This window comes from Zymoseptoria tritici, chromosome 11, assembly GCF_000219625.1.
Source record: "Zymoseptoria tritici IPO323 chromosome 11, whole genome shotgun sequence".
NCBI lineage: Eukaryota > Fungi > Ascomycota > Dothideomycetes > Mycosphaerellales > Mycosphaerellaceae > Zymoseptoria > Zymoseptoria tritici.
The window spans coordinates 853,723-873,929 of NC_018208.1; the positions used below are offsets into that span (position 1 = coordinate 853,723).

At 54.1% G+C, this 20,207-nt stretch overlaps 7 protein-coding genes across 7 annotated transcripts; 2 read left to right on the forward strand and 5 right to left on the reverse strand.

Annotated features, from left to right (window-relative positions):
- Window positions 1–1,448: 1,448 nt before the first annotated feature.
- Window positions 1,449–3,182, reverse strand: MYCGRDRAFT_76870 (uncharacterized protein; the record flags this gene model as incomplete). Its single annotated transcript, XM_003848554.1, has 2 exons — window positions 1,449–2,978; window positions 3,169–3,182. One exon carries the CDS (start codon window positions 2,943–2,945, stop codon window positions 1,449–1,451), a length of 1,497 nt encoding a protein of 498 aa, XP_003848602.1.
- A 431-nt stretch (window positions 3,183–3,613) lies between these two features.
- On the reverse strand, window positions 3,614–4,585 carry MYCGRDRAFT_25825 (uncharacterized protein; the record flags this gene model as incomplete). Its single annotated transcript, XM_003848553.1, has 2 exons — window positions 3,614–3,861; window positions 3,934–4,585. Coding segments are annotated over 2 exons (900 nt in total), but the record flags the coding sequence as incomplete, so codon positions are not given.
- A 696-nt stretch (window positions 4,586–5,281) lies between these two features.
- Window positions 5,282–6,457, reverse strand: MYCGRDRAFT_101589 (uncharacterized protein; the record flags this gene model as incomplete). Its single annotated transcript, XM_003848552.1, has 2 exons — window positions 5,282–6,148; window positions 6,446–6,457. 2 exons carry the CDS (start codon window positions 6,455–6,457, stop codon window positions 5,282–5,284), a joined length of 879 nt encoding a protein of 292 aa, XP_003848600.1.
- A 1,994-nt stretch (window positions 6,458–8,451) lies between these two features.
- Window positions 8,452–12,201, forward strand: MYCGRDRAFT_101590 (uncharacterized protein; the record flags this gene model as incomplete). The annotated part of the gene is made up of 5 exons (XM_003848323.1): window positions 8,452–8,700; window positions 8,754–9,075; window positions 9,131–9,522; window positions 9,613–10,249; window positions 12,101–12,201. The coding sequence occupies 5 exons, from the start codon at window positions 8,512–8,514 to the stop codon at window positions 12,199–12,201; spliced, it is 1,641 nt and encodes a 546-aa protein (XP_003848371.1).
- Window positions 12,198–13,508, forward strand: MYCGRDRAFT_50050 (uncharacterized protein; the record flags this gene model as incomplete). The annotated part of the gene is made up of 1 exon (XM_003848324.1): window positions 12,198–13,508. One exon carries the CDS (start codon window positions 12,198–12,200, stop codon window positions 13,506–13,508), a length of 1,311 nt encoding a protein of 436 aa, XP_003848372.1.
- Window positions 13,509–13,537: 29 nt separating this feature from the next.
- Window positions 13,538–14,953, reverse strand: MYCGRDRAFT_101591 (uncharacterized protein; the record flags this gene model as incomplete). Its single annotated transcript, XM_003848551.1, has 2 exons — window positions 13,538–14,157; window positions 14,212–14,953. 2 exons carry the CDS (start codon window positions 14,951–14,953, stop codon window positions 13,538–13,540), a joined length of 1,362 nt encoding a protein of 453 aa, XP_003848599.1.
- Window positions 14,954–15,982: 1,029 nt separating this feature from the next.
- Window positions 15,983–17,101, reverse strand: MYCGRDRAFT_101592 (uncharacterized protein; the record flags this gene model as incomplete). The annotated part of the gene is made up of 1 exon (XM_003848550.1): window positions 15,983–17,101. One exon carries the CDS (start codon window positions 16,931–16,933, stop codon window positions 15,983–15,985), a length of 951 nt encoding a protein of 316 aa, XP_003848598.1.
- Between the last annotated feature and the right edge of the window lie 3,106 nt (window positions 17,102–20,207).

Consider the following 20,207-nt stretch of genomic DNA (forward strand, 5'->3'; position numbering starts at 1 on the left):
CGGTGATATCTCGACACAACGCGGAAGCACATTATACCGCACAGTGACGATAACGTCTTGGAATGACGAAGAGCTCGAAGCTTATTAATCGAGAGCGATCCTCCGGCTGTACTTGCAAGCTCCGCATTCGGAAGTGAGCGGGCGAGTAGTTCCCGCCGATATCCGGACCTTCAAGTTCTTCACCGCAGCTGACACCATTTGTCGGCGACGAGTCAAACTGCTTCGAAAAAGCATGCCCGCGATGGGAGGCAAGTTCAGCTGGACGCGGTATCTTGCTAGCGCACGACCCGGGACTTCATCCGAGAAGGACTCTGGTATAGGATCATTGCTGAGGTACTGGGCACATTGTCAGTAGCCCAGCCGAGACGGACCGGCGAGAAGGCTGCGCACCGACTGCTTGGGCGTCGATGAGGTAGTCTTTGTGTCGGGCAGTTCGACTATCAGAAAAGAAATAGAGAGATAGTTGATGCGGGCATTCGATCTGGGATGGGACGATGCGAGACAGATGCTGCGCGGGCGGGGAGTTCTCTGTCAGCTAGGCGATTGTGCAGTTGCGTCAAAAGGGACCCCTACCCTACCTCTTCTCTATCAAGCCCGTCTGCTCGAGTCGTCCTCGATTCTTGAACGCAAAACGACAAGGCTTTCCAGAATTGACAACATGGTCGATCGGAACGCCCTGTCTGCAAAGTCAACGATGGCAGGGCGGATCCAATCCTCGTATCCTGAACATACCGCCCTTGATAGCCGCCCTGTGCGAGAGGACCAGGCCACCACCGCTCTCCTCGCGCCCTGCGCTTCCGCCTTCCCAGCGGCACAGCTCGACCCTTGCGCCGCCGCCTGCGTGAACAGTCTCAACGACTGCAGCAACGTACGTTGCCTCTCCTGTGCTTTGCTTCCGCCCGCAACGCTGACAACTGACCTTGTGCCTTTTAGTGCAAACAAACCGATTGAAATCTCTTGTGGGACCGGCTCGAGCGTCATGACTGGACTACACTTTCGACAACTGGACTTCCAGGCATACAGCGCTCTCGGCTGGAGGAGGAGGTGAAGAGGGAGGTCTTTGTGTGACATGGGATGGGCCTTGTCCGGGACGGGAGGTTGGACTTTGGGAGGTGGACGATGGAAGGCTCGGATGTTTGTGCGATCAGTTGGGCGTCCTGCTGTTGAGAAGACGTCTGTACTTTACTGTGAATCGCAACGCATTTGGGTCTGCACTCTCGACGAGACGACATACGTGATGCTCAGCCCCTTTGCGAATGGCAAATTAGTATATCTTGATTTCCATGCTGCATACCTACCGGCACGAAAGTCGTGCTGACTTCGACCTCCCACGATCGCTCTGCTTCTGTGCATCTCACATCCCCTCTCTCTATCTCGGAGTGACATTTCGACCAGCCAGAGCTTCCTCGGAAGCCGCAGTCTCACACTCCACAACCGGAAACCACGCCTCACCTCCCCATGTGACCATTCTGATTCCCATAGTCATGCGTCATAATCTGCGCCTCCAACGTCTCCCGTAATCTCGCATCCGCATCCGCCTCCTCCGCTTCCTTACTACCGTCCAAACCCATTCCATCCTGAGGCCCAGTACTCCACATCTGCATGATCTGCGGATCCACAGGCATGTCGGAGTAAGCGCCCACGTTGTCGGCATACTGCATCGGAGCCATCGGTGCTGTCGGAGCTGGACCGTGGTGTGTGGGGAGCATTTGTTGGCCTTGCTGTTGCTGCATCTGCATTTGTTGATTGTCGTGCGGTGATGCGCCTGCCACGACGTCGTCGGAGCCGGCGGTAACGGTCAATCTCTGGCGTGTGCTGGGTGGGGCTGCATTTGTAGACGCAGCGCGGCGTTTATTCGAGGTGAAGGCTGCGGTGTCGTTCTTCGGTGCGGAGTCCTTGCATTCGGTGCAGTTGCGGATGGCGGCGCTGACGGTCTCCTTGATGCGGACCCAGTGGTACTTGTCGGCGATGCTGGCGGTTGTTTTGTTGATTCCGCCGTGCGAGGCGGCGTGCATGTTGCGGGCGATCTCGTATTGCTTGTGCGGATCTGAGACGACTTCCTTGCCCTTGAGCATCAGCTTGTCTTCTTCGCCGTCGCCGGTGGTGTTCGGTATTAGTCGGTAGTGCGTAGCGGCAGATCGTAATCGAGACTTCTCGGCGCGGTCTGATCCATTCGGGTATGTGCCGTTCTTCAAGTAGAATCGAATCTTGTCGAAACGCTCTTCGCTGATGTACTCGTCTCCCTCACCTCCCAACTCCCGACCAAAGATGATCGCATCGATGTACTGATCTGGATAGCTCTTCAGATTGCCGCAGTCCTTGACCCTGCCGATCCGCTTGAAGCCCAAAGCATCCCATATTCGTAATGAGGCCACGTTCGTCTCGTACACCAGGTTGAAAACGGAGTATGTGTATCCCAGCTTCGGCGCCCACTCGAGATATCCCTCACCCATGAGCCTTCCCACACCACGGTTCCGTGCAGCATCTGTCACCAGAAATCCTCCATTGCAGACGTGGCTGCTGCGGCCTGGGTAATTCGGCTTGACGTAGAAACTACCCAAGCACTGCTTCGTCCAGTCCACCCCTTGCTCCTCCATTTGTGCAATCTCCTCTACTGCCTGGACCTCGCCAAGAACCATGACCGCGCCGAAGTTTTGAAACCAGTATGCTCCGAAGGATGACTGAAGTAAAGGCTCTGTCATGGGGTATGTGTCTCCGCCTTCAATCTCGCGATTGAGCGTTTCGCAGAGGTAGGCGGTGAGTTGAGGTGGGACTTCTTGCGGTGATGAGAATGGGACGAGAGTGGCAGTCGTTACGCGATCGCGGAGTGTGACCTGGCGAGGCGCAATGTCGTGTGGGAGTGGGCCATCTGGTGTTGGAAAGGGCGGGTTCCCGGAGACTCGATATTTGACCGGCGCCGTCGGATCGTCGAGCATCGCTGGCATCGTGGTTGACGTCAAGGATGAGCGTGTAGAACTGTTCAAATCATGTTAGTTGTCGAGGTGGTGATACCGCGCGCCATGATAGGCGTGGGAAGCAAAGGAAGTCGCAGCCATCGCTCGAGCGCGACTGCCACTTTTGCGGTCGCTCTTGCGCACCGGTGGTGTAGTCATGCTCGAGTAACGAAAGGCATAAAGAGCAACATGGAGATGGAGAATGAACGTACTTGTAGTGTGCTGGCGATACGCTCGCTGCGTGCTTGTAGATACGCGCAGAAGAGCTGCCGCAATCTGGAAAGAACTCAGACAAAGCTTGGCAGGAGCGGCTTCATGGCGCTAGTTTTGGCAGGAGCGATGGGCTCAGATACAGAAACACATTCACTTGCCTCGCGGTGATTGACCTAGTGAACGCGCACGAGTAGACTTGTAATCGTACAATTCTCATTCCGAGCCTTCGATGAGGTTCTACTGTCCCTCACAATGCATATTGCCAGCTTCCTACTTTAATCGTGGAGCCCTTTCCTCCGTTTCTTCCTCAGGGTATCGTCCACCACTATATCATAACACACCATGCAAACGCCATGTCTCAGTCCCAATATGCGCCTCTAATCGCCCTTTAATCGTCGTCCTCTAACCCTCCCCTCCCCTCCCTCCCCTCACGACCCAACATACCAAACCTCCACCCCCAACACCTCAAACTTCCCCCCCTCCTCACTCAACCCCTCATTCCCAAACGTCGGACACGTCTCACTCACCCCCTTCCTCAACTCCCTATCCAGCCAAAGCCCATAATGCCCATCCCCACCTCCCACGCTCAAATACTCCTGCTGACAAAAGATGCTGAAATCATTCTCCCCCGTATACGGGAACGCTTTGAAGCGAATCCCCTCCGACGGGACCGCGAGTCCTCCATTCCGGTGTCCTCCATTCGCCGTAGTCTTCTTCTGATCTGTTCCCGTGCCGGGCACGTTCAAGGATGCTAAGGAAGCTGAACTGCCGTTCCTCGGCGTCCCCACTGCAATCGTCGTCATGCGCTGCGCATGCGTCGTGTCCGCGGATGGAGGAGGGGGGAGGTCCATGAGGTCGGGTAGTGCGGGGAGGACGAACGCCCGCCAGAGGAAACATTCCCCGCTGCCGTAGTAGGCGGACTGAGGTCTAGGAGCGTCACTGAGGTATGCGCCGAACACCCCGCCTGTGCCATCTCTCACCACCACCACGAAGCCTCCTCGTTTCCCACGGTGTTGATCGCATAGCGAGTAGAGCGTACTGAGTGTGCTGCCATCTTGTTCGAGAGAGTAGGTCAGGTGCCATGTGTCTTGCAATTGCAGTCGCGGTGGGAGGAGGAGGCGGATTTCTTCGGCGACGGATCTTCGCAGTAGGCGGGCTTTGTGCGGTGTATTGTCCCTGTAGCCGGAGAGGGAGAGGGGCGTCAAGGGTGGAGGTTGGAAAGGCGAGAGACGTCGTTTCGGAGGGTTGTAGTAGCCTGATGTGGGATCGTGCATGGAGCCGTTGTAGTTTGCGCTCAGCGCCTTTGCGAGCGGAGTTGGGGCGTCGTCGATGCTGATGCGTCGCACGAGGCCGGAGACGGTGTAGCGGACGGGATCGGCGAAGTAGGAGAACGTGGACATGAGGGGTTGGAAGGTGGAGGTTTGAGGTTGTTGTTGTGGTTCTTGCAGTGGAGGTCGTGGTGGAGCATTGTCGGCGGTATGATCGCCGTGGTGGTCTGTTTCAGTTGTTCGATAATTTGACATCATGGCTGGGATCGGCGGAGTCGCGTGGCCCGGACCAGGCGAGATGTGAAGTTGTTCACGCCGACGATTGGGAAGGCAGTCACGTAATATGAGCAACGGGATATTGAGAGTGAGATGCTGCAGCTCGGCCCGTTGGAATACAGGTGGTCGGAATGAGGCTCTGCGAGGGACCAGGGGAGCTCTTTTGTGGTACCTTTTGAGCTACATTTCAGGCACGATCTTCACGTGGAAATGGAGCTTCTAGGTGTGTATTTTGTATCATTATCTGAAAGTACACATCGGGCTGGTTTTATTCGGCCCTGACCCGCATCAGGAAGCGACCTACTCGTCCAGAGCGACTCCTTGACATACTGGTCCAGTACTGTCGGTGAACATGACACCACTTCGAGCGAGCCCAATCTCCAGCCTGGCTCCGTATCGACAGATTCAACGGTCTAACGAAGCCAGAGCTTCTGGATCTTCTACGACGCTTCCCTCTCGTCGTCCGAGCGATCTCGTTGCTGAGAAGTCCATCCTCCCGATCATCCAGCCGGTCAGACGAAAATTCCTCTCCCTCCCATATATCTCAAGTCCATCCTTCCCCATCCCCTCTCAAACATACTTCTTCCCCGGATCCAGCTGATCCAACAACTCCATCGTCTTCTCATACATAGCAAACACAATCCCTCCACTAAACACCAACCGCCCCAACCTGGGCACCGCACCACTCCACAACTTAAAGAACCCCTCGTTCCTAAAAATCTTCACCGCACAATCCACACTATTCTTATACTGCCCCTTCGCATCCAAACTCTGCATCCTCGTCTTGACCGTATCAATCGGCTGCGTCGCATACACCGTAATCGTGCCCGCCACGCCTCCAATCGCAAACGTAGATAGTGTTCCCAGCTTTTCTCCCGGCGCGACGTACGATTGTGCCGCTTGTTTCAAGGATGTGTACGCGCTGAAGCGCACGGCGCTGTTGGCGGCTTGACGGGCGGTGGTGGGTACGAAACCCTTGAAGAAGCCTCGGATGCCTTGTTCGCGGAAGATAAGAGCGGAGCCGTGGAGGAAACCTTTCATTCGGGGTTGGGCGCGTTTTCGGTCGTCGATGATTTGTGTCTTGATGCTTTCGAAGGGTGTGACTGCGAGGAGGGATTCTGTTGCGCCGGCGAGGAAACCGCTGACGACGGTCATGGGTCCGCTGATTGTGCCGTCGCCATTGCCGAGGAGCTGTTTGTATTGATCGAATGCGACGAAGCGGACTCCTGCTTTGATGCTATTGCCGATTATGAGGGTTGTGCAGCCGGCGTACCATTGCTTGCCGAAGGGTGGGAAGGGGAGTTTCTGGCCGGCGGCGAGCCGGGAGTTGAGTTGTGTGCGGGTTTTGGCGAATTCGGCCGGGTATGTGATTGCGATCTCGACGGCGCCGGCTGTGCTTCCTGCTATTATTGATCGTAGGGGCGATGGTTTGACCTTCTTGGGTTCGTCTGATTGATTCGAGGTTGTTGGGTTTGCCAGTACTGCTGATGGATTTCTCCCTGATGAAGACATCTTGAGACGAATGAATGTGCCTACTGGGTCTCTGGGTCGTCAATCGTCAGTGGGCAGAGATCCAATCGCGTCGTATGTCCAAAGAGTAAGCACATCTCGAGATTCTTGGGAAATGTGGTATGACGAGCTGGACCGGGATCGGAGGGAGGTGGTCCAAGCTTGCGAGTTTGATAGAGACAATTTTGGTCGACCTCCATCAACAACATCTTCGACGCTTCACACTGGATATGACATGAAGTATTCCTGGATAGTGAGACAGCGCTTGCCGGCTGTGTCTACATGTCGGGTATTCCCTGGTCTACTCATGCATCGGCACGGCCTCACCTCGCTTTGTTTGGGCTGCAACACATCTTACACGCAGCAAGTATATGTACCCGAAGGCCTCAGAGGCTAGCTCTGAGAACCATGGCGAAAGTGCCATCTGAGAGGCTTTTCTCGTGAAGGCATCCTGGGCTGGGCTTCAGTGCTTGGGAAGAACCCACTCGCTCGACCTTGATCAGCATATCTTTTCCGACGCTGTCGTCGCGTGAGCTACGCATGTTCAAGTCACGAGGTCGAACAATTCGGCAAGCATCGCGACACGAAGCTCCTCGATGTCTGCCAGCGTTGTCGGATCACTCGTCTTGACGCAGCCTAGGACGAAGAACATATACTGGCGGTCAGAGCTTTCATCCCACGCATGGTGACTGTTTTCGCCGCCGTCGGCCGCCGCATCGACGAAATATGATGCAGTATCTACCACTCAGCAGATCACATGTCCAAGTAATACGCCTCTCAAGTCACGAAAAGTCCAAAATGAGGCGAGTGCTTTGGCGGTGGTCGAGACTCCAGATCTTCTTCCAAGCCGGACTGCACGGCATGGCTTTCGCCATGGCGGCACGGTGATTTTCCACGGTGATTTGAAAAGATGGAAAATCATTGGTGAAGCTTCAAGCGATGTTCTCCCACGATGCAGCTTCCCCAAATCGTGGTTCTCGCTGCAGAAAGATGCCATGTGAGATCGCCCACTAGCCATGCAACCGCGGATTCTGCCGCCGTTCTTTTCCGGCCACTCAAAACCGACCACGTTCTTTAAGTCGCGCTTATGATTGGTCGTTCAAGAGGGATCAATTGACTTCACCTCGAATCTGCTTCGACGTCCAGAGACCGGAGCGTGGGCGCGAAAAAGTTCCTGCTCGGCGACACGCATCTCCACCTTCGATGAATCCCAACGGTTGGTGTTTTTCTCCTTCTGGCGGCTGATTTCGTGGGGTCTAACACATGGTTGCCCTCGTTCCGGGGGCAGGGTGTTGGTCCCTCATGTGAGTCTATTCGGACGATTTCGGGCAGTGTCCAGAGGTCGTTTCGGAGGACGAGTACTTGTTCAAAGGTGCGGCATATACATCAGTACTATCACCTCGCGGTGCCAGGAAGAAATACCGAGATCTACGCGGTCGGCCAAGCATTCAACAAGCATCATCCAAGCCTTGCCATGACGGGCGTGGTCGGTAAGATAGCTGATCCCAAATCGATACAGCGTCGAGCAGTCCTACTGGTTGCAAAGTCCAGACCCGGAAATGCAAGACTATTGATGTACGGGCATGCACATTCACCAATCAAGTGTACCATATTAGCGGATCGTATGCGGCATGCCATTTACTGCTCGTGCTCCGACTGTCACCCACGCTTCCCACATGGAGGCTGAACTACAGTATGTGTGGGTGGAGAGGATTCAGCTCTGAGCTCTCAGCTCTCTGCGCCTCAAATTTCGACACCTTGTCCATGTCCTGGTCAATTGCGACATTTACATGGCACCCATGATCGCACAGCTCATTGGCCGCAACAACTGACAAGGAACATGTATTGAGCGGCCTCTTGATCATCTATTCAAAGATCTTTGATCGACACACGATCGGCCTCGGCTGACTACAAGAATGGACAGAAAAAAGTGTTTGGACCCTCCTCCGATGCAGACTCGCAGATGTTCCGGACCAATTCTCCATCTGGCGGATCTGGCGGCGCTAGTGCTGTGTCTCTGGCACGGACGAGCCAACCGTTTCCAGGCGTGCCCCGACACCTGCTCGCCGGAGCGCACGCGACTGGTCAGGATGTCGCAGTCTGTCCGTAACCCGTGGCAAAGCCAATTATCCACTGGGGTATTCCAGACCGGGAAGCGAGAAGAAAGAGGTACTTCAATGTTAAAAAGCCACCTCCCCCATGCCAATTCCACCCAAGCATCTTTCCAAGTCTTTTCCTTCTCCTTGGCTTGTTCTTGGTATTCTTGACCGTTTTCTCAGTACTCTGTCAAGATGGCGTCTCAACCTGTTGTTCACAAGACGGCGGGAGGCAACGCTGCTTTCCACAACTTTCACAATGACTACGCACATATCGCCGACCCGAACGAGCGACGAAGACTTGCGCTCGCCGAGATTGACAAGGCGCCTTTTGGCTGGTACCATGTTCGCGCCTGTGCCGTCGCCGGTATTGGTTTCTTCACTGTGAGTTGTCCTGCGAAATGAAGTATGCGCACGATCACTGACACGAACACAAGGACGCCTACGACATCTTCGCCATCGGTATCGTGACCACCATGTTGGGTGTTGTTTACGCTCAAGGCGGCGCCACACCTGGAAAGCTCCCCGTCTCCTCCGATACTGCTATCAAGGTCGCTACTTCCGGTGGTACCGTTCTCGGACAACTTGGTTTCGGTTTCCTCGCCGATGTCGTCGGACGCAAGAAGATGTACGGTCTTGAGTTGATTCTCATCATCTTTGCAACTCTCGCTCAGGCTCTTACCTCGGATTCCCCTGCCATCACTCTTACCGGAACTATCATCTTCTGGCGTGTGCTTATGGGTATCGGTATCGGTGGTGGTATGTTATCTCTTGCTTTCCTCCGCTCTGGTCCACGACTAACAACACTTCCCAGACTACCCTCTCTCCTCCGTCATCACCTCCGAGTTCGCCACGACCAAGTGGAGAGGCGCCATGATGGGCGCTGTCTTCGCCATGCAGGGTCTCGGCCAATTCGGTGCCGGCATCGTCGCCCTCATCGTCACCGAGGGCTTCCGCGGCTCTCTCTCCTCCGCAGTCGGCAAGACTCCCGTCGCCGTCTGCGATGGCGTCTGTCTCCTCGCCGTCGACAAAATGTGGCGTATCATCATCGGATTCGGCGCAGTCCCCGGTTGCATCGCCCTCTACTTCCGCCTGACCATCCCCGAAACCCCCCGCTACACCTTCGACGTCTCCCGCGACGTCGTCAAGGGCGGCTCCGACATCAAAGCCTACCTCGCCGGCACCCCCGAAGGCATCCCCGACGAAGTCAACCGCGTCAACCAAATGGCCGCCAACGCCCCGAAGCTCGAGATCCCCAAAGCGTCCTGGACCGACTTCTTCGTCCACATCCGCCAGTGGAAGTACGCCAAGACCCTCATCGGAACCGCGGGTTCCTGGTTCCTGCTCGACGTCGCCTTCTACGGTATCGGCCTCAACAACTCCACCATCCTCCAAGCCATCGGCTACGCCAACGCCAAGGACGCCTACAACTTCTTCCGCGACATCGCCGTCGGCAACCTCATCCTCGTATGCGCGGGCGCCATCCCGGGGTACTGGGTGACGGTCGCCCTCGTCGACACCGTCGGCCGCAAACCCATCCAGCTCATGGGCTTCATCATCCTCACCATCGTCTTCTGCATCATGGGTTTCGCCTACCACCAAATCGGCACCTCCGGCCTCCTCGCCCTTTACGTCATCGCCCAGTTCTTCTTCAACTTCGGCCCCAACTCGACTACGTTCATCGTTCCGGGCGAGTGCTTCCCGACCCGCTACCGCTCTACGTGCCACGGCATCTCCGCCGCGTCCGGCAAGATCGGCTCCATCATCGCCCAGGCCGCTCTTGCTCCTCTGCGTACCCGTGGCGCGACGAAGACGAATGCGTCCCCGTGGCTCAACCACGTGCTTCAGATCTACGCTCTGTTCATGTTGTTGGGTTGCTTCACGACCCTGCTCATTCCGGAGACGAAGCGTAAGACTCTGGAGCAGTTGGCTGGTGAGGTCCCCGGGACGCCGGAGTATGACCCTGTTCTTGCGGGTCGTCAGCATATCCAGTATGACTCGGATCCGTCGAATGAGGTTGCTCATGAGAAGGGTGGGAGCTCCGTTTAGATTTTGCGTGAAGGCGATTGTTGTGTCATTGAAAGAGCGATAAAATACTTGAACATATCCAGTTTGCTCGATACCTTCGTTGTTATGTACAGTGGACACGAATTCATGAGAAGAAACTTGCATTACCTCCACACCGTCTCAGTGATTGGTTCTGGGTATGTTCCTCGATCAACAGAAGGCCTTCGCTCTAGTAGAAAGCCTAGGCGAGTATTTAGGCTTGCTCCTTATCAGCGTAACTTAGGAACAAGGATGGATCGGTTGCAGTCGACAGATAGACTATGACCGACCCATCAGGCGAAATGGTACCGGTTGTCCTCTCGCAAGCTTCCACAGCGCGTATAACGTACTCTCAAAGCTTCATGGCTAGGCGGTAGGTCCAGATCCGATCATGGCATATTCCGCCTCTCGAAGGAGTACATACGACGGATGTAAGCCGCAACATCTCAGTTCAGGTCCTCGCCTGAACCATCTCTTTTTCTTCTCATCAAGTGGTCGTTGTGTAAATGCGATTTCCCCGAGGCGGAGATACATTGTGATGCGCATTGTTCGATGGAAGTGTCGCTTCGCGGGATGAGGGAGGGGGAGGAGGGGGTTGGAGCGGGATGAGATTGTTGCACGGCTTCTCCGAAGTCTGCAAGGCGGGAGCACATGACCAAGATTCGGGATGTCCAATGGCAGGCGGACTGGAGCAGACGCTGAAGGATGTGGAGATGGGAGATCAGGATGCACGAATGCAGTTGTTGTCGTTGTCTCTGTCCTTCGTGACGACTTGCGACGGCTTGCATTTCGAAAGTCCAGATTTCCACAGCAGTTCTTTGAACTTCTCAGAAGATGTCTGTCTCCACACATCGGCTCCATGCGCTCGAAACCCCGACAAGTCCAGTCCTCCTTCCTCACGCCCTCGCTCGTCCCCTAGGAATGCCCCTCCCAATCCCACTCCCCGCCCTCCCTCTCTCCGTCCCTCTCCCCCTCCCACTCGTTCCCCTCGCAATCCCACTTCCACCAGCACCCCTTCCTCTTCCAGCAGCAGTCCCACCCCTCGTCTGCCTATCCCTCGGCGCACTACTCGGCACCCCACTAAACTTCATCCCGCCCGTCGTCCCTTTCTTCACGCTCATAGGCGGATTCTCCACAAAACTCGTATCGCTCGTCAGAAAAGTCTGCTCACCCCCCACATCCGGCGGCGCGCGCTGCCTGAAAGGACTCTCCTCAACGCCTCCTCCTCCTCGTCCAAGTAAATCCCCATTCCGCTCGAAACTCGCTGGCAAAGGCGCTTCCGGGAAATCCACGCAGAAAGCATTCATGTTCAGCCCGTAGAGGAAAGCGCCGAAGTTTTCGTTGAAACGTCCGAGAGACTCGTGCAGGAGTTGGAGGTGCATGAAGTTGGCTTCGAGGTCGGCCATGCTGTCGGAGAGTTCGCTGAAGGCGGGTTCGAGAATGGCGAGGGGGTCGGAAGGGGTGGAGCTGTTGAGGGAGCCGGAGGGGGTTGTTTGTGAGGCGCGGAGGGAGGTGCGGGAGTGGGAGCGGAGGGGAGTTGTTGGGCGGGAGGGGAGGGCGCGGGAGCGGGAGAGAGAGCGGTCGCGGGGAGTGTCGGGGAGGGGGGTGATGATTGTCGAGGCCATGGTGTGTGGTGATGGTGTTGGTTTGGTGGAAGATGTTCGATCAAAGGTGGGGTTGAAGGAAGAGGAAGACGCGTTTCTGTCAATATTGAGAGCGCGACCCTAATCCAGCTTAGCGCGAGCTGACTACGCATTGAAGACATCCATTCACATGCAAACCATCTCGACTTCTTCCTCCTCCTCTCCACACACAACACCACATCCTCTCCAACCATGACAACCACAACAACAACCCCCTACCTCGACCCCACCCCCTTCCTCTCCCCCACCTTCAACCCCTCCGCCCACGCCAACACCCTCGTCCACTCAACCAACAACCCCACCGATACACCGTTAGACCTCACAACCCCCCTCCAGAAAACTCTCTTCGACGCTCAAGAAATCTCCACCGCCATCGACACGCTGACCACGACTTCCGCTCTACCATTAATCGCACATACCCAACTTCGCACGGAAGCAGCGGAGCGAGTCCTTTCTGGCGTGGAAGATGGAGTGGGAGGACTGCAGAGGAGTTATGAGAGGTTGCAAAAGGAGGTAATAGCACGGTGGGAGGAGGCGGAGAGAGTACGTCTGGCGGCGGAGAGGGTCGTCAAGACGTTGAGATTGGGGAGGAAAGTGGGACGGGTCGTGGGCTTGGGGAGGACTTTGGAAGGGGAGATGGGTGGGTTGAACATCGCGCAGGGAGGAGGAGGAGGAATGGTTAGAGCTGCAAGGGCGATTGTGGAGATTAAAGGCGAGTTCGCGGGAGAGGAAGGGAAAGACTTGACGAGAGTGCAAGTCGCGAACGCAGTCAAGACAGACGTGTTGAGCAACGCGGAGAAAAGTGTCGTCAGCAAAGCACAAAGCGTGGTGCGGGAATGGTCGATGAACTCCCTCCTCTCATCCGGACAAGCACCCACCCCCGGAGCAACCGACATGGCCAACAACCAAACCTTCGTCCAGCAAGAATCCACCAAATCCCGCACCCTCGCCGCTCTCCAAACCCTCTACCTCCTCTCCCCGCTCAACACCCCTTTCGAACCAACCCTCATGCTCACCGCTCTAACAACCTACATCCACGCCTCCCTAACCTCCTCCCTCGCCGCCCTGTCGCGCGCGCTCGCCACCCTCCCAACTCTCGACCGCACTCTTCTCGAAATCTCCGCTCGGAGTCGGAATCTTATAGCCTTGGAAAACCTTCTCTCCTCTGCGAAACCACCCGCTCACCCTCTCCTGCCATCTACATCTACACCCGAGGGCAACCTTCTCACCCCCCTACTTTCTTCTCTTGACTCTCCCTCCTCTCTAGCGTCATATTTCTGGCGCTCGCTGGCCGGGCAGTTGGGTGGCAAGGTTCAAGTGATTGTGGATCGGGGCGGGGTGGCGGCGAGGACGTTGAGGAGTCAGAGGGAGAGGGTGAAGGACAGTGTGAGGGAGTGTGTGATTAGAGGGTATGGAGGGGAGGTAGGAGGGACCGCGAAGGGAGGATGGGAGAGAGAGGTGGCGGTTATGGTGGGGAGTTTGACGGGGGCGTTGGGGAGGTGAAGACCAGGAGGATCTTGGCTATGCGTCTATCATGTTGTTTCCTGCTCCTCCGATGTATGGCCCACAGCTGCGAAGTCATACTCCGGCAACCTCCACCCCTCCTTCTTTCCCCCTCCCCACCCTCCAAACAATCGATAAACCTTCGTCGTCGCAACAACCCAAAAAACCCACCGCAAAACCTCAATCCCCCACCTCGTCTCCGGATTCACCAGCCTTGGAATCCTCGCTCCACCAGGAATCCTCTGCGCCTTTTCCACATACCCCCTGAACACAGTCTCATACCTCTCAAACGCACCTTCCACATCCTCTGGCGTCTTCGCCATCTCCCCCGCCAAAATATACGCCCCCACAATCGCAATCGCAGTCCCCTGCCCCGTCACCGGTGAGGGAGCATACGCCGCGTCCCCAACGAGGGCGACTCGACCGGACGACCAAGTCGGGAGGTGGATTTGAGCGGTTTGCGCGACGTAGAAGTCGGAGGTTGTGCGGAGGCCGGAGAGGACGCGGGAGCGGAGGGAGCCGGGGAAGGAGGCGAAGAGGCGGGTGAAGATTTCTTTTTGAAGGGCTTGTTGGCGGGGTTTGGTGGCGGACTTCGCTAGTTCGGGGGAGTGGGATGTTTTGACGAGGTAGCAGGAACACATCCTCCCCTCTGCCTTCCCTGTGCCTGAGGGAGCAGAGGAGGTAGAGGAGGATGAAGCGGTACGGATTGGCCGGATTAATACCGTCCGACATCCCACTCCCTGCTGCAACACGGAATCCTCCCCGTCTCTCTCCTCCGCCGGGATGGAGAAGAATGCCGTCCATTGCGATCCGATAGGGCGGTAGCAATTCCTAGTCACTTCCGGACTGAAAGCTAGCCGCCGGACGGTGGAGTTCATGCCGTCGGCGCCAATCACGGCGAGGAAGGACACCGTCGTCTCTTCGCCATCTAGGTCGCTGAGCGTGGCGGTTACGGACGAGGAGGATTGCGAGAGGGAGGTTAACCACGAGCCGTAGCGGTATTCTACTCCTCCCTTTCCATTTCCATCACCTGCCGACGACTGCGACGAGGAAAGGCTTTGCGCGGCGGACGCGAGGATGCGGGTTATGTTGCCGCGCATGATTTCCAGTTCTTGCGTCAATTGGAGTCCACCTTTGCCTCCATCTGTTTGGTCTGCCGCTGGAAGACGCCCGATGACCTTTCCCGAGTCGTCGAGCATGGAGAAGCCTTTCTCGCCGGTACAATTCGCTCGCACGACGTCGTACAATTCCATTCGTCGGATCACGGAGATCGCCGGGCCAGTGATGTCGATTCCTTGACCCCGCGTGGTGGAGGTGGTGGGAGAGGGGGAGCGTTCGAGGATTAGCACTTGGAGGCCGGATTTGGCGAGGTGGTAGGCTGCTACTGCGCCGGCTGGGCCGCCGCCGACGATCAGGATTCTTCGAGGGGGAGGAGGGGGTGGCATGGCTGAGGTCGGATGCTGGACTGCTGGGTCCAAGGTAGGCAGAGCAAATCGATGGTGTAGGGCCTGCAGGCTACGCGATGGAGTGAAATCGTCGTGGATGGATCTTTGGTCTTCCTTCTTGCTCGTGAACTCTGCTGTGGATGCTTGCTGCGATCTGATGATGCTGGTTCGGTGGCTCGTTCGTTTGTGGTCTGATGATTTGGTGGCCCGATGATTTGGTAGATACTACGCTGAAAACGTTCAAGTCGGTGGAACTATGCGATGTTCAACGCCAGTGGTCCGATATCAGAACGTGCGAGAACGTCGCCTTACTCCTTTCTTCAAGTGAATGAACGTGAATTGGAGATGAAAGTGAGATAGATGCCGTGCAAAAGAAAGCAAGGAAAGTCGTTACCTTTTATATATCCATCCCTCCATCCCTCTCCCTACGGCGACACGGCGACATACGGCAGGATTTGGCCGGCTGGGAAAGTTGACCGTTTCCTACCACGTCCCACGTCAAACAATGAAAAATTCATTTCCGTGCCTGCTGGGTCAGTTCTTTCGTCATTGTTCTCTGATTCCAGTTCTGAACGACTTTTGAAAAAGTCGACCGTGAGTTGTGATGATTCGAAGAGACGAGGTGAGGTCTTGCGTCGAGAGTTCGTGGATCGTCGTCATAATGCCTTCCACGACAGCCGAAACGGGACAGAGATGTTGGACTGTACCAGTTGCCCTGAATGGCAAGATTGAGAGAACATGGAAATGTAGGTATGTATGTAGGTAATGTTGAATGTCTTCGTTCACGGGGGTATCTTCGTATATATGTACCATGCCACCAGTATGTCCCCAAAACTCCAAAAATCGCTAAATCTCAATCGCTATGCCGTCTGATATTTCCAAACCCATATGTTTCGTGCTGTACTGTCGCCCACGGAAAGATGCAAGGTATGTATCATCGCTTCGTCGATCGTCGTTGTCCACATTCCAAAATCATCGTACGCCTTTCCCGAGTCCATTCCCAACTCGGCTGTACATCCATGATCACCATCATGAAAACGTCCTCTTCTCCCCCACGCCCAGCACCCAAATCTCACACTCCTCCTTCTCCACCAACCTCTTCGCCTCCTCTTTCGCGAAAATTGTACTCCGAATAAACCTCGTCCCCAACCCACTCGTATCCTTGACCTCATCATGCGCTCCGATCCAATTCTTCACTCCCACTTCCCTCGCCAGCAATGCCGCCCCGGGGGCTCCCGCGCAGACTTCTCCGCCCATGAACCAGGGATTTGTCTCATTGTTGAGGGAGTGGAAGAGAGCTGTGAGAGGGAGGGCGCCGGGGAGGGGTGAGAGGTGGGAGGTGATGTAGGGTTGGAGGGAGGGGAGGGGGGTGCCGTGAGGGGTGTAGAGGGCTGAGAGGGTGTGGGGTTGGGTGGTATGCGAGGTGATACTGGGAGGGGTGTAGGTGAGTCCAATGGCGTTGTGCAGGCCGGTGAGGTCGAGTTTGGGACAGATGTTCGTAAGGGTGAGTTCGCCTGGGAGGGTATCCTGGGAGGTAGGCTCCGGGTGGATAGGTAGCCGGAGGATAGTATCCGTTTTTGTGCTGTTGTAGGGTTTCATAATCTGAATGATGTCGTTCTGGAAGTGCTTCCAGCTGGAAATCATCCGTGCTGCCTTGGGTGTTGCGTATATCGGGATTGTGGTGTTGGGTGGGAGGGAGCAGAGGGTCTCTTTGTGGCAGTGGTCCTCCATACCCTGACTGATGAGGATCATGTCCACTGTATCTTGCAATTCGGCTAGGGAGCGGACGGCGGGTGGGGAGGTATGGGTGGTGAGGGCGAATTTGGGGTGGAAGATGGTTGTGGTGCCATCCAGCCACGGGTCGACGAGGATGGTGAGGGAGGTGGTAGTAGAGGTCGTATTAATAGTAAGGGTGGAAGTCCAAGTGAGGAGGAAGGTGGAATCGGCGTTCAATTGGTGGACCGAAAGGGAGGAGGCCATGTTTGGCGGTGGGGTCAGCGGAGGGGGTTATCGACGACGGCGGCGGGGTTTCTGGTGGTGGTGGTGCTGGGTCGTCGTCGGCGTGAGGCATGTCATAACGTCGAGGTCCAAGTTCGGTAGATGCGGTAGAAAATGGGACGAAGGAGCGTCTTTATGTCTTTATCCAGGGCATTCACTTGGGTGAGATTGTCCCGAGAGGCAAGCGGACACGATGGCTCATGGCTCATGGCGCACATCTCGCCAAGCTCTCGGTTCAAATCCACCTACCTGGATCACGGGAGGATTTGACGAAGAAAGGAGGGGCGCAGCCCGCTAAGACATGCCAATCGTCGTGTGTCTGCGTGGACTTGCTTTTTCGCCCGGGAACTCTGATGATAATCAAACGAGATGGCTTTTCTCTCTCGTCTTACACGGAGACTTCATACATTGCTCTCCTGTCTCTCTCACTTCGCAAGACACAGCCTCCGCCACATCGTCGATACACCCTCGCCCGACGGCCGCATCTAGCCCTAGGAAACATCGCTGGCTAGACCCGGGGCAGAGGCGTCTTTTGCACGCCGAGCCGAGGATGTGGATCCATGAGCCCAAGAAATTGGGGACTGCGCAAGCCATGCTCGTATAGTGGTCATGTGATCGAGACACGTCGGCGTCCATGAAAAGATTGAAACCGCCAAGGTAAGAGGAGAAGCCATTGCATTCTTAGGGTGCGTTTACCTCCTGCTCATTAATGAGTTATTTAACGTTCTTGTATTTACGTACTACTAGTAGTCGTTAAATAGTTATTAACCGTTTAAGAGGTAAACGGTGCTATTAATTAAGTAGATCTATAGCGTTCTTTACGGAAGTTACTGTCTTAGCTACGCTATCTACCTTACGCGTCTTCTAGCTCGTATTATATACGTATGTTATATCGCTGTCGTTTATTACTATCGTTTATATAGATCCGCTCTACTCCTCGGTCGTCGTCGCTATTATAGCTATTATCGTACTCGTATACTTAATAGCGCTATTACTAGTCTAGTAGATCCGCCGCTATTATCGTCCTATTAGTATTATATAGATACTTATTGTTTGTTTGTTTGTTGTTTGTTTGTTTGTTCCATTTACGTCCTGTAGGAGTCTATAACTATGTAGGACGGCTGTCTCGCGACAGCAGTCTATCTATGTACAATCGTTGTTCTCTCGTATCTCTTAACCTTAGGGAAAGACCCGTGCCTAGGATAGTAGCTAGCTAGTATCGAAGGACTTTAAAGAAAGACAAATAAGGAAAAGTAAAAGGAGTGTAGGCTAGACGGTCTCGTCTTCGCCTCTTGCTAGGTGCTAGGACCTAGAAGCAATCTTTGTATCCGAGAGAAAGGTAGTAAGGTGTTTCCGGAGTTCCTTATCTTCTACTATTTCTAGTAGAGATTGTGCTTGTCGTAGCGGTAGTAGCCTAAATACATCGTAGATAGGGCAGCTACATACGAGGTGTTCTGCTGTTTCTCGTCGTCCGCAAGGGCAGTCTGGCGTCGTTGCGTGTCTAAAGCGATAGAGATAGGACTTTAGGTATCCGTGTCCTAATAGGATAGTATAGAAGGCACTAGTTAAAGCGCGTCTTCCTCCTATTCTATGTTTTCCTAGCGAGCTCTATAGAAATCGACTAAGGTAGCTATTTGTATTCCTAGGTACCTTATTAATCTCCCGTTGTCTTGCTATTTCGTATCGGGTTTTCCAGACGCTAAAGAGATCGTCTTTTGCGTAGTTAGCCCTCTCGTGTTCTACGAAATGCTTGTATTGTCGGAGTCGATAACAGAGTAGTTGTATCTGTATTCTCTGTCGTTTTTGCGGAAGTATCTCTCTCGAGTCCTCGTGTTAGACTTCTCGCGTATCCGAAGGCGCGCTTTAGATAGCGAGTCTTACGGGGTAGTTTTCGGGTAGCTTTGCTACGCGTAGAGAGTATAAAATTAACTGTCTCTCTAGGCGTAGATCCGGGGGGAAGAGATTTGACTCTACTTCGGACGGGACGTTTAGGGCGGTACGGAAAACGCCTAGGATCTTCCTACAAGCTTTACTTTGTAGAGATACTAGAGGTTTTATGCTCTTTTTCGACCGCTACTAAACCGGGGCCCCGTAGTCTGCTATTGTAGTAACGCAGGCTAGGTAGATCTTTCTTAACGATATAGAAGACAGACCGCGTTCGGTATTTGCTAGTCTTTCTAATCGATAGAATGCCGCTTGTGCTTGTGCCGATCTTATTGCAATGTGCTCCTTAAAGGTAAGACCGGCATCTAGCCAAATCCCAAGCTACCTTATCGCTTTCTTCGCCGGGCGAACAATATCGCCGTTTGGAAGAATTACCGGGCAATCGGACCCTTTCCCTTTCAAGAAGTGTACTAGGTCTGTCTTTGCTAGGTCGAAAGCAATCGAGTTCTTCTTTCCTAGGTCTATTAGCCTTCTTGCCTCATATAGATACTTATAGATCTACGCGCCGGTGCTTAAGAGGCGTTTAAATATATATATAGACCTAAAGACTACTACTATAGTACTACTCGGTTAAAGTAGCTAGTGTTCCGGAAGTTCGTAAAAGAGCTAGAGGCTCGTAGAGCTAGTAGAACTATAGATACTAGTATATTAGTCGCCGAGTAAGCGGTAATTTTCCTAGATTTCCTAGGCTATAATTAGTCGATGCGGTAGTTAAGAAGGACGTACTAGTACTCGTTTAGGACCTTCTATATTATTATTAAACGCATTAGTAAGATTATATATTTAATAAGTAAGGAATATATCTAGATGCCGAGTTAGTATATGCCGCCGCCGCCGCATAAGAAGATAATAATAAAGGAGAAGAATAATACTAGCTACTTACCGTTTAGTAAGTTCTACTAGTTTAAGAACGCTATTAGAGCAATTAATAGTACATTACTACCGATAAATCTGCCGGAGGAAGTTAGAGGTATATAGAATAGTTGTAAGGGGACGATCTTATAGAACGCTATAGTAGCTTATAACCTCGATATAGTATTCTAGTTCGTACTCGTTAGATATAAGGGCTCTATACCGGATAGTACTATATTAAAGAAGGTATATAATAAGGGATTTAATGTACCGCCTAGTCGGTATTACCTTACTAATAGTAGTTACTCTACGGTTAACGATAGGCTCCTTATACTATACGAGAAAACGTAGTATTACATTCGCGAGTAGAGGGTAGCGTAGCGGCGACCTAAGATAAAGAAAGAGCTATTTAATCTACGGCATATATAACTACGTAATGTCGTTAAGCGTATCTTTAGTG